This window comes from Carassius gibelio, chromosome B12 (genome assembly GCF_023724105.1).
Source record: "Carassius gibelio isolate Cgi1373 ecotype wild population from Czech Republic chromosome B12, carGib1.2-hapl.c, whole genome shotgun sequence".
NCBI classification, from domain to species: Eukaryota; Metazoa; Chordata; class Actinopteri; order Cypriniformes; family Cyprinidae; genus Carassius; species Carassius gibelio.
In genome coordinates, this window is record NC_068407.1 from 17,264,346 (window position 1) to 17,277,606 (window position 13,261).

Sequence of the window (13,261 nt, forward strand, 5' to 3'; positions counted from 1 at the left end):
CAATCCGCCATGTTTCTCTTCAAGCTCATTTAAAGTGAGAAATGTCTTATTATTGGAGCTACAGATATTATTCATTCAAGAGCAGAGTGATTTTCGGTTTTTATTATATTGTTTGGGTCAAATTGTCAGCGTAGACAGCAGTATAGGTTCTGTATATTACACTGCTATCAATTAATATACAGATCTAATATAAACATGTGATTTCTTTCTGGATATATACCTTCACAAACATAATCAACTGTGTTTTTGCAACTTATGTTTGTTTTTTAACATACACTTGTCTGTATTTGACAATTTAAGCGCAATAAGATATGAAAGAGAACTTAGTTTAGTACTCACAAGCCGTGTGATATAAGCTTGTGATGTACGCTTAGAATGTGTGTGCTCAAAAAAAAACTTACGTATATCATAATTTTAAACTGATATGGTGCGAAAGACATGATAATCAAAAACAAGCAAAAAAAAAAACAACAATGTTTTTTGCATTTAAAGAGACTTGCACAAAAACAGCGTGTTTCTGGTTCCTCTAAAAATAGGCAGTTTAAAAATGATATAATACAGTAAATGATGTGCGGGGTATTTTGAGCTGAAACTTCAAAGACACATTCTGGGTACACCTGAGACTTATTCAATAAATTTCAATACTTATTGAAATAAAACTACTGTATTGTAAGTGGAGTGTAACATATATATATATATATATATATATATATATATGGTTCAATGACGTAATGCCTAAATTAAAGTTACAAAGTTAAGAACTGGTTTAGATGCATTAAAAGATACCATATATAAAAAGTACCTCTCCCACATATGTACCAACTTTAACTTTTCAAAGAACATTAGTTATTTGTAATTTTTCTGTTATTCAAAGTGTCAAAACATCATGTATTTTAGAATCATTTGGAATAATTGGGGGAAGTCGTGGCCTAATGGTTAGAGGGTTGGACTCCCAATCGAAGGGTTGTGGGTTCTAGTCTCGGGCCGGATGGAATTGTGGGTGGGGGGTAGTGCATGTACAGTTCTCTCTCTACCTTCAATACCACGACTTAGGTGCCCTTGAGCAAGGCATCGAACCCCCAACTGCTCCCCGGGCGCCGCAGCATAAATGGCTGCCCACTGCTCCGGGTGTGTGCTCACAGTGTGTGTGTGTGTGTGTGTGTTCACTGCTCTGTGTGTGTGCATTTTCTGATGGGTTAAATGCAGAGCACAAATTCTGAGTATGGGTCACCATACTTGGCTGAATGTCACTTCACTTTTCACTCACTTTGAATAGATTTGTGTGCATTTTGGGTCATTTTAGGCTGTTTATGTTTAATCTTTGTTCAATGTGAGAAAAATAATAATAATAATAATAATTTAGAGCATGTAATTTTAGTTTGGTAATGCTCGCCATAGGCAGCATGTTAATTCTGACCCTGCAGTCAAGTGCAAACTCGTAATTACCTACTGTAAGAGAGATGTTTATGATTTCATATCAAAACCTGAGCCAGCAACCTCCTGCTATTCTAAAATGACCCTTCGCAAAGACCCGTCCTTAATTATTGTTGCTACGTCCAACAAACCGTCCGACAAACCATGGCACTTTTATGCCACACATCATGTTCTCATGCAGTGAAAAATACATCACGGAGCAAGGAAGACACTGACAATTCAAAGTTCAATTTTTTTTTTTTTTTTTTTAGAAATTCAAACAACAAATACTGTTTTGTGGCTTTGAATGTATCCAGACAGTTCCCTGTAGCACCTCAGTTTAAGCAGCATGCGAATCGATCATCTCTTACTGGTTATTGCACAAAATGAATGTGAATGAACATCAGAAGGTGTCTAGCTTCAACTGCGAAAAGATGTCAATACACACTTTTTTTTTTAAGTTCAACCTTAATCTACTCTCCTGTCTGGTTTGTTTGTCATTATGATTTCTCAGATTGCCTATTAATCAAACTTCTAGTGAATGGTCAGTTGAGCAGCCAAGATTGGGCAAAGTTTAGAAATAACTGGGTCTAAAAAATTGACTGCAGTTAATGCCATATGCTGCACTTTTCAAACGTTTCTTTAAATAGATTTTTAATGATATAAGGTCATTTTTTGTGTTATTTGGAGTGACCACTCATCATGCGGTGTGACCAATAGTAGCAATAACTGTATTAAATAAAAAATACATTATCTAATTTCTGTGGCTGAAATATGAATCTTTGCTACAGTATGCTTAAGTGAATGGTATTTTTAAAACATTTTATCACTATATTTTTTAGTCTGTTAACTATATTTAAGTAGTCAACTCTGGAATTATATCCTCTGCTTTGCACTGTGCCTAACAACACCCTTGCTCTCATACCTTATTGCTTACATATGCTATACATGTTATATATAAAAAACTTTCTACATGACTAAACAAGGCTTGTCATAGCACTTATATTTGCTCTTTTGGTGGTTTCGATTGCTTCTACTGTCCTCATTTGTAAGTCACTTTGGATAAAAGCATCTGCTAAATGACTAAATGTAAATGTAATGTTAATTTAATAGCAATGGAATGCAATGCAGTCAGTCTATACTAATAGGAAACAGTTGCCTGTTTGCTTGTGCTGACATGAAGACTGTTAAAAGTGCCCTGATCTTCTATGGCATTGCCTCATTGATTTGAATTCTGCAGTTCTATACTAAATGCTTAATACTAAAAAGGTCTAGCATCTTATAGCCTCTGTTTGTGTGTGTGTAGGATGATCAGACCCCGCTGCATATATCCAGTCGTCTGGGAAAACCAGATATAGTCCAGCAACTACTGCAACATGGGGCTTCACCTGACGCCACCACCACATCTGGATACACGCCGCTCCACCTGGCCGCCCGTGATGGCCACAAAGACGTGGCTTCCATACTGCTCGACAACAAAGCATCTCTTGGCATCACTACCAAGGTCAGTCACACCAAAAAAGCTAGGCAATTTATAAAACTTGTTGCTTGTGGTCAGATAATCAGAGAAGATTTGGCTGCCAACTAGGCTATTTTTAACCTCTTGATACTTTTGTTTACATTTACTACTGTAGACTAAACTCTCGGGAAGAAAAGGTATGGAAGCTGTCACTGGGATGTACCATTTAGCCTTTAGGTACTAATATGTACATTTTGAGTACCTTTAAGGTACTTACGTAAATGCACCCTTTGTGGGTAAATAAGGTAAATAGTTGTATCCCCTGAAATGTACAACCAGTGATAATTATTGTATCTTTTTTCTGAGAGTATACTGTCTGAAAATGGAAATGAATGTTGACAAATTATACATCTTTTCAAAGATCTAAGGATCTAACAATGTTCAGTAACAACTGCTTTGCAATACAGTGCAAATGACATATAAAAGACTTAAAACCTTTTTATCATGAGATGAGTCCAGTCGTCACACTAAAGAAAATTGTGCACAAAATTATGAGCATACAGTGAAAAGCATCTAATGGCACTTTTTATCCACCGAAAGTGTTAAATTTAAGAAATATTAATTGATTTGATTTTGCTTGAAAGATCCATCCTCCCTCTTTGTTCTCCCAGAAATTATGCAATCTGCACAGGATATGCTGTAAAAATGGGATCTTACTAGACTCTCACAATTTTTTTTTAAATTAAATTATAGTAGTAAAAATGTATATTGGCAATATAACATTTACTTGAAATATAAATTTGTATATTTTCATTTATTTATTTATTTGAATCTTTTTTTAAATGTTTTTTGTTGCAAAAAAAAAAAAAAGATGAGGATGAGCCTGTCAATAAGTCCAATTTCAACTTTCTTTACCAATTAACACTGTTTCAGGAAATACATACAACACAGAAAAGAAAATCCAAATCACAAATTTTAACAATCCCTTGGTCCTTGGTGTTCCAGTGCATCATATTTCTGTGGTATATTTAGTTTCAGAAATGTATTTTATTTCAGATAGGCTTACGCTGATGTGGTTTAATGAATCAAAATAGATTGTACTTTGATCGCACTATTCCACTGATCCACCTTGTGCTGTTTAGTGTGTCCTGCTGCTATTCTCTATGGTCCGGTTCCACTCATCGTTTTTAACCAAGATTGTTTGATTACATCCATTCCACAAGATCGCCACCATTTTGCTTCGTCTGTGCCTTGTTATGGGATGTTGATTTCTATTTATGTGGTTTAATGGAGTGAACGGCCCTCTCCCTCATCAAGCTGCTGTGTTTGTAATAAATCAGTAAATGATTTAAATTACGAATAAATTGAGCATGTGGGCTGCGTTCTGCTAACAAAGTGTTATGTTATATCCTTACAGGAAGCACTTTAAAATTATTAAATAAATTATTCCATAAAACTACAGTAATTACTATGCAGATGTGTGTCTTGCCCTTTACTTTAGAATGGACAAGCCTAACCCAATCTACCGAGAAATTACATAACTGAAAACTAAATATGCTACATTAGAGTAAGTTATCTATATTATTATTATAAGTGCCTGCAAAAAGTGAGGGAATTGCTTGTGGACTGAAATGGTAATGGTATGAAATGGTATGAAATGGTAAAAAAAAAAAAAACAAAGTAATTTCCTTTTTGTCAAGTACTCTGCTTTCTTGCAAAAAAAAAAAAAAAATGCTGTCAGTACAAACAACTCATCATGAAAGCTCACTGTGTTAAGATCGGATAGTTAGATAGATATCCCAACACTAATACACAGCCGTTCATCACTGGAATAAATCATGCATCCTGACACATTCTGTATTAGCATTTTTCACACAGCAGTGTTAAATCACGGCTTGAATGTAAATCAGTGTTTACTACTGTAAATGTTTTCTGTATGATATGCTTTACATCTCCACCGTGAACATTTAAGCTGACCAAATCAAAGTCAGTGATTGCTTTGCAACTCTTGCACAGTAAAGAAAGCTCATCTCATCCATCACAATAGCTCACCAACCTGCCTTGCTGTCGGAGGATTTTGCTAGCTGTATGCTGTTATATTTCCACTAGATGGAATATATTACAAAATGCTTTTATGAAGCAGCATGATGTTGACATCATGTCCATTATTAAGGAACATCTGATGATGTTTAGGATCACTTGGAGTTGCTGCATGTGGGATGTATTAGTTTTTGGTGTTTATTCTCATTATGTTACTGAGCACAGGGCTTTCATTTCTAAATTTTCCAGTGAATAAAGGTCCGTGGACCAGATCAGTACTCGCCTACACTCAAAGTGAAATATACTTTGAAACATCTGTCAGATTACATGGATAACAAGACATCTCTTTTCTCTGGTCAGGAGGTACACAGGCTTTACATTAGAGACCTCATGTAATGGCTTAGCAATTGCAGTTCCCTTTACTGTGTTGATATACTGTATTTCTTTCTGAAACAGGAAGTTTATTTTGTAAATATCCAAGAGACACTATAATGAAAAAGTGGAAACTATGAATCTTCAGAAGAGACTATACATCTAAATGTGTATATTGCTTAAAGCGATACACTTGTTTAACTTTTTGTCATCCAATAAAAGCACAGTGGCGCTGAGCAGCTATTTTCTAGCTGTAGTAATAAAAGATTCCCCCAGTGTCCCGCTGTGTGATTGGGATAGGCATATACGAGACATCCATCTCTGAGAAGCTGCCAAGTGTTACAGTGTGGGAATGTGCTGTGGAAGGACAGTGAATTAATGGTGTTTTCCATGACTCCATTCACCGCAGAGCAGAGTTTCCCTCTGATAACAGCTGTCACTGGATATGTTTGTTCTGTGTCTGTAATAATTGTTCAGGTTAGAAAGGTACATGGTATGCTCCAGATCAACTAAACCTCAACATTTTCCAGTTTCATAAATGCCACTTAAAAACCTGAAAAATTGAGGTGGCCCTAAATTTGAATCGACGATTATGGAAAAATATGGTTAATAAACATAATTCTCTTTAAAGTTAATCTGTTTAGTTAGAGTAAATCTAATAAAAAATGGTCACATTTATTTATATTATGTTTGGCATCATTTCCATGTCAGCTATTAATAGTAGTCATATATAGACATTCATTGGCCACTTTATTAGGTACACCCTGCTAGTACCAGGTTGGACCCCCTTTTGTCTTCAGAACTGCCTTAATTCTTCATGTCATAGATGTTGGAAAAGTTCCTCAGAGATTTTGGTCCGTATTGACATGATAGCATCACGCAGTTGCTACAGATTTGTCGGCTGCACATCCATGATGTGAATCTCCCGTTCCACCACAGCCCAAATCTGCTCTATTGGATTGAGATCTGATGCTCGTTTGAACTTCTGCAAGTCGTCTACACCACATCTAGATGCCTAAATGAGTTGCTGCCATGTGATTGGTTGATTAGCAATTTGTGTTAACAAGCAATTGAACAGGTGCACAGGCACACTACCTAATAAAGTGGCCGGTGAGTTTGTGTGCTCTTGTTTTTGTGACATATCAGGACACAACTCTGTATAATGACATGGGTATGACACAGCTATTACAAGGAGAGGGTGACTTATGAGGACATAACCCATGTCCCCATTTTTCAAAATGCTTATAAATCATACAGAATGAGTTTTTTTGAGAAAGTAAAAATGCACAAAGTTTCCTGTGAGGGTTAGGGTTAGGGGTAGGGTTGGTGAAGGACGCTAGAATATACAGTTTCTACATTATAAAAACCATTACGCCTATGGGATGTCCCCACTTTTCACAAAAACAAACGTTTGTGTGTGTGTGTGTGTATATGTCTGTGTGTGTGTGTGTGTGTGTGTGTATACTGTATATACTGTACTGTAGATATATAGAGATATATAATGCATTCAGTAGATTAATAGATAGGCTACTGCTTTGTTCAAACGGCTTGTCTTGTGTAAAACCAGACTGGTTACAGCAGTGTTGTTTCTCTAACTGGACAGAAGTTATTCTTTAGTATTACAGAAGGAAACTTGTGCAACACAGATCAGTTTTTTTTCTCAATGTCAGTTACAATTTTTCAACCCCACCCGAAATAATTTTTGCATGTCAAAGTGGATGACTTGTCTCTGAATATTCTAGTGGGTACATTTCTTTTTTTCTTCTTCTTTTGGTTATTATTATTTTTTGAATTCAGTGTCTTCTAAGTGTCATCTTTGTTTCTAAGTATGTACTCTGTCTTTGCAGAAAGGATTCACTCCCCTGCATGTTGCAGCCAAATATGGGAAGATTGAAGTTGCTAAATTACTGCTACAGAAGCGAGCGCCACCTGATGCAGCTGGAAAGGTAAAAGTCTATATTTTTCACTAATGGTTATAGGTTGATGATTACAACCTATAATGTACAAGATTTATAGTACGAGTCTATATCATCACAGCAAATCTTCGGTCTCTGGTATGTTAACACTACCACGGTAAGAAATTAAGCATCTTTCTAAGCATCTGTTTAAAGGGATTTTGGATGAGAGACATGGGCATTGGACACATTTAATCAGAATTATTTGTGTAATGCCTACAAATGGTTACATTTTTTTCCCAACTCACAGTTTATGCCCAATTTAATTTTACAAAAAGAAGAAACAGCATGCTTATGCTGGCTAATCTTAAATCTGACATAAAGACAGAAGTATAATGAATGTTGGTAATCTTACAGTTCACACATAAAGTAAACTCTCATTCCAACTCTCATGCATTTGCATGTGTATGAATGGAAGTGAATGAAACATAAAATCAAGCGTGACTGAACCATTAAAACCTAAAGAAATTAAAAGCAGTTATATGCATTTTAAACATCAATTTCATAGGGTCTTTAATAAATATAAACAATCATATGCTTAATGTTAATATTTTATAAAGCTGCTTATAAATACACATGCCTATTATCATTAAAAATGTAGTCAGTGCAAAGTAAAATGAAAAAAAAATTATATAAGCACACTTATGTGTCTGCAATCATCTGCAAATCTATACATTTATGTATTCAGCATCTTTTACGTAAGAACTTCCTTTAAGAAGTTGTTTTACATATATTCTGTATCATAAATGTTGTAAAACCATCTGCTGAATGTCTAACTGCAGACAGCTAGTCAATGCTTTAAAAATTACATCTTCCAGATGAAAATAGCAATTTGTTTGCTATCAGGATTCATTCCAGAGGTTTCATTCACTAAAGTGTTCAGGCTAAATTTATTCTTCTGCAATGTCCAAATGTAAAAGCTGATTAATTTATGATGGCACCTGTTTCACACACCCCGCCTCTGAGCTCTTGGTTAATAATAGCTGTATATCTTTGTATGTATGTATGTGTTTTAGAGTGGACTAACACCACTGCATGTTGCTGCACACTACGATAACCAGAAAGTGGCCCTCCTTCTGTTGGACCAAGGAGCGTCTCCGCACGCAGCAGCGAAGGTATCAGGAAACCTTTACACACCGCAGTTTCTCAACTAGTACACATACATTTCATCCAAATGCAACCATTCACACACACACACACACACACACAAATGATGAAGAAACATGGCTGCAAACCAAGCAGCTGCACACATGCTCACACAAAACCACCTCCACCCCGCATTCTTGATCATTTTCGTCATTTCACTTCTAGTCCACCCACTGTAACCACAGAGGATGGTAAGCTTATGCACATTTTATTGCTTTGAAAAAGGAAATTCTTGAAAACTTATGTACTTGATGGTTGTAGATGAAGCAACAAACTCATTAACTTGGATTACCATTACCATCTTGGATGGTAAATTGTCAGGAAATGTTTATTTTTGGGTGACATACAGTATTCTTTAAAAGGGATAGATGTCCCAAAAATGTAAGTTCTGTCATTACATACTTACCTTCAGAACAGTTTCAACCTGATTGACTTTATTTCTACAGCAGAACACATATTTTGTTCTTTTTGGAAGTTGTAAGTCATTGGTCGTTCAGTGTTTGCATTGTATGTAAAAGAGCAGCATGAGCATTTTTCAAAATAACTCATTTTGTGCACCACAGAAAAAAGAAAGTCATTCAGGTTTGGAATGACGTGAGGAATGAATAAACGTTTACAGAACTTTTTGGAGTGAATTACGTATTATCAGTCTTTTTTTCCGTCTACCCGTGCCCTGGGGTTTGTCATGATTTTTCTCTGATCTACCAGTCAGTTCTGTAATCTCTGAAGGAATTTTTTGCAAACTACAAAAGATAATAATAATAAAATTAAAACATGAATAAATGCTTTGATCAAGATTCAGCTGGTTGCATTGAAAACACCATCAACGGAAAAACATGGTCTGGATTCATCTGTAATAAAGATTTAATAAAGACTCTGTTCTAAAGCCTAGAGAGCTGCCTCATTATTTACTGCCTACACAGGCAACTAAACCTTCGAAGGAAGCATCTCAACCGAATTTGAACATCAGCATAGGCAATAACTTTTTTGAAAAATATTACACTGGACTGATGTTAGCATGTGGATAAGCTAATGATGTTACAGTGGTAAGAGACCCAAGAAATGCTGTGTAAATTTCTCCACCTTTTATCAATATTTGTCAATATTGAACAAATTATCCAGGATGTCTCTCTCACTTAGTCAATCTTGGATTTAAATTTTTTTCATTGAGCTTGTGCAGTGCATTCTAGAATTGACTTTTCTGTGAATTATATTGTGTATGTGATTAATTTTTCTCAGAATTTGGCCAAAATAATTTCTTTAGAGGCAGCATAATCCATTTTTTAACAGCATTCGTGTCAAGAATAGGCCGATGATGTCATCTACAGTACCTAGGCTGCTCACTATGTTTTGGAACAGAGCATAGAGATCTGGAAGTGTACAGTTCTCTCATTGTCTTAATTCTCAAGCCTATGTTTAATAGTATCTGTCATGTTTTCCCCAGTTTTTTGTATGAACTTGAATAGAGAGTCCATGTGTTCATGCTTTTAAACTGTTTGTGTTGTTTTGTCCACCCTGAAAGAGATCAATGTAAACCCTAAACAAAGTACAGTGACCCAGATACTGCCTTTGTTCCTCCACAAATAATAGTTAGATCTGGCATGTGCATGCACAAACTGACTTGTGGTTTGGATGGGACTGCCGTCCCTGGACCTCACTGGCAGACACCTTAGTGTTCGCTACAGCTATTAAGAAACAAGATTGTTTTCTTCACTCAGACTGCTTTTCCCAACCTTTTAACCATCATTCCACTCTCAGTCTGTGAGGTTAGAAGCAAAGCGCTGCTGTCAACATGTTTCTCTTTTACAAATGTCATAAATCTAAGGTTTTAGTGTGGTTATAGTGGTTTGGCAGCATGCAAGCTAGTGCTGTGTAGGACTTGGACATATGTCATACATAAATTATATGTATACATTTTGATATGTTTCAGTCCTTTCTCAACACTGAATGTATATCGTCCAATCCTCTATGCTATTTATACAGTTTAAAAATTCAAAGGCTGTTCAGGGAGTACATCCAGGACAAGCTCCCGCATGTTATCACTCATATTTGGATAGCCATAGATATTAATTTATTATGATCTCCTTCACTTGCTTTCCCTAACAGAATGGCTATACTCCACTGCACATAGCCGCCAAGAAAAACCAGATGGAGATAGCGACCACACTGCTCGAGTATGGAGCTGATACCAATGCCACAACACGCCAGGGCATTAGTCCTCTCCACCTGGCGGCCCAGGAGGGTAATGTGGACATGGTCACGCTCTTGCTCGCCCGTGAAACTGCCATCAATCTGGGAAACAAGGTGAAAAAGATAGAGGCTATTGCACAATATTCTACATTATTATATTATTTTTTATTTTATTTTATGTTACATTTTCCCTTTTGGTAAGTAAAATATGCAACATGAAATGGTGTCCATGAAGTCCTTGCAACCATAGAAAACCCTTAGTTTTGACATAATAGCAAAACTATTCACATTATACTGAAAACAAAATCCAAAATCCAATGAAAGCTGACCATATTTATTCCTTCACACACACACACATACATGAGTGTATATATTGTATATATAGTGTTCCTGTAGCTCAATTGATAGAGCCTCATCAAGCGAAAGGTTGGGGATTCGATTCTCCGGGAACACATGATAGGTAAAAATTGATAGCCTAAATGCACTGTAAGTCACTTTGGATAAAAGTGTCTGCTAAATGCTTAAATTTATTTAAAATGTTTTATTTAATTTATATACATATTAGGGATATTTTTTTTGCCCGATACAGATACCGATTTTAACAAACAACAATTGGACGATTCCGATACTGATAACCAATATTGTTCAATTGCATAAAGCAGGGCTTAAAAACAACAAAGAAAAAAAAAACTGGTTCACTCCAAGCAGAATCGGTATTTGAACGTTTCTGTTCCTGCATTCCTCTGTGAAACTGGTATTAAAAATATTCATTTATTTGTGGAAAATACTTTGTCATCTAAAGTATATGATTGTTTATTTTATACATTTATTTTTTAATCCATATCAAATTTCTTAAATATTAATACTAATAAAAAAGAAAATTATATCGGCTTCCAGCCCCCCTGCTTTCCAAAATATCGTTATCGGCATCGGCTGTGAAAAAAAACAATATCGGTCAACCACTAGTTGTGGTTGCCATTTCATGTTGACTTCAAGGTCACCAGTGTCTATTTATGGTTATATTCAGCTCAGCCATAAAAGGGATAGTTCACCCAAAAATGAAAATTCTGTCATTACTTACTCACCATCATCTAGTTCTAAACCCTTAAGACCTTCGTTCATCTTCGAAACACAAATTAAGATATTTTTGATGAATTCTGAGAGCTCTCTGACCCTCCCATAATTAGCACGATCAACATCCAGAAACGTTGCAGTGGACCTTGATCATGGTAATTACATTGCTGTCTATGGGAGGGTCAAAGAGCTCTCAGAATTCATCAAAAATATCTTAATTTGTGTTTCGAAGATGAACGAAGGTCTTAAGGGTTTGGAATGACATGAGGGTGAGTAATTAATAAAATAATTTTCATTTCTGGGTGATCTATCCCTTTAGGAATGTGTTACCTACACTAATTAATCGATGCTTGATTTATGCATGATGTGTCACATTTATGTCACTAAATTGGTTAATGAATATCTGTGTCAGAGTGGACTGACCCCTCTTCACTTGGCGGCTCAAGAGGACAAAATCAATGTTTCAGAAGTGCTGGTTAATCATGGTGCCACAATCGACCCAGAGACTAAGGTAATGACCTCACAAACACAAATTGAGTTTCCATATTTTATGTGGACATTCCATGGGCATAGTGTTTTTCATACAGTACAGACTTTATTTTCAATCCCCTTGCCCTCACCCTACCCATACTTCCTGCATTTCTTGTTTAAAATGTTTTTTTAACTTTGTATGATTTAAAGGCTTGTTTTCTCATGGGGACCTACATTTTTTTTTTCTATATTTACTGGTGTTACTATACTTGTGGGGACATAATGTAGGGAATACCAGGACACACACACACACACACACACACACACAAATATTACACTGTAAAAGCAAAATAAAGGCCTCTAACCCTAGCTTGCTCTATTCTTTTTCTATTCTATCTTTTTCTATCTAGTTTTCTTTTTATTTATTATATAATAATAAAAAAAAACCCTGTGTACTGCGTAAAGCCAACTGAGACTTTTTATAGCACTTGCATATCATTGCTCTTTTGTTGATTTATATTGCTCCCATTGTCCTCATTTTTACGTTTTTGAATAAAAGCGTCTGCTAAATGACTGAATGTTAATTTAATCTTCAGGGTTTGCAACTTTCACCATAAGTAATGTTTCTAGAGCAGAAAATCAGCATATTACAATTATTTTTAAAAGGATCATGTGAAACTGAAGACTTTAGTACTGATGCAGAAAATTCAGAAATCTGAAACATTTTTAAATACATTCATATAGAAAATAGTTACTTGAAATTGTAATACGATTTCAAAATTGTACTGTTTTTACTGTGATTTTGATAAAATAAATACACAGACGGACAGACAGACAGTTAAAAACTGGAAAGGCAGACAGATAGGTAGATCTGCGCATGCTATGTCTGGCCATTCCCTCATTGGTCAGTCATGTATAAACATCGAGCGACCCCAGCTCAAGGTCGTTCAGCACGGCTCTCAGACGGTGAGAGAGTGAGTCAGACAGCAGCACACAGATCAATACTCTACAGCACAATGACCCTCACTGAGCACAGGGAATGAGGCAGAGGAACGACAAAAAACAAGTTCATTAATACCCATGTGTGGCATTTAGCAAAACTTGTATTCTAGTGGTGAATTATCACCTCTGTTGAGACCCG

At 35.9% G+C, this 13,261-nt stretch overlaps 1 protein-coding gene across 7 annotated transcripts in view; it reads left to right on the top strand.

Moving 5' to 3' along the window:
* Positions 1-13,261, top strand: part of LOC127969570 (ankyrin-3) — a 186,971-nt gene that overhangs the window by 129,616 nt on the left and 44,094 nt on the right. For all 7 annotated transcript variants that reach the window (XM_052571630.1, XM_052571629.1, XM_052571623.1 and 4 more), the window contains 5 exons: positions 2,720-2,917; positions 7,132-7,230; positions 8,256-8,354; positions 10,492-10,689; positions 12,062-12,160. In XM_052571630.1, the coding sequence (XP_052427590.1) occupies positions 2,720-2,917; positions 7,132-7,230; positions 8,256-8,354; positions 10,492-10,689; positions 12,062-12,160 (693 nt within the window). The remainder of the gene's footprint in view (positions 1-2,719; positions 2,918-7,131; positions 7,231-8,255; positions 8,355-10,491; positions 10,690-12,061; positions 12,161-13,261) is intronic.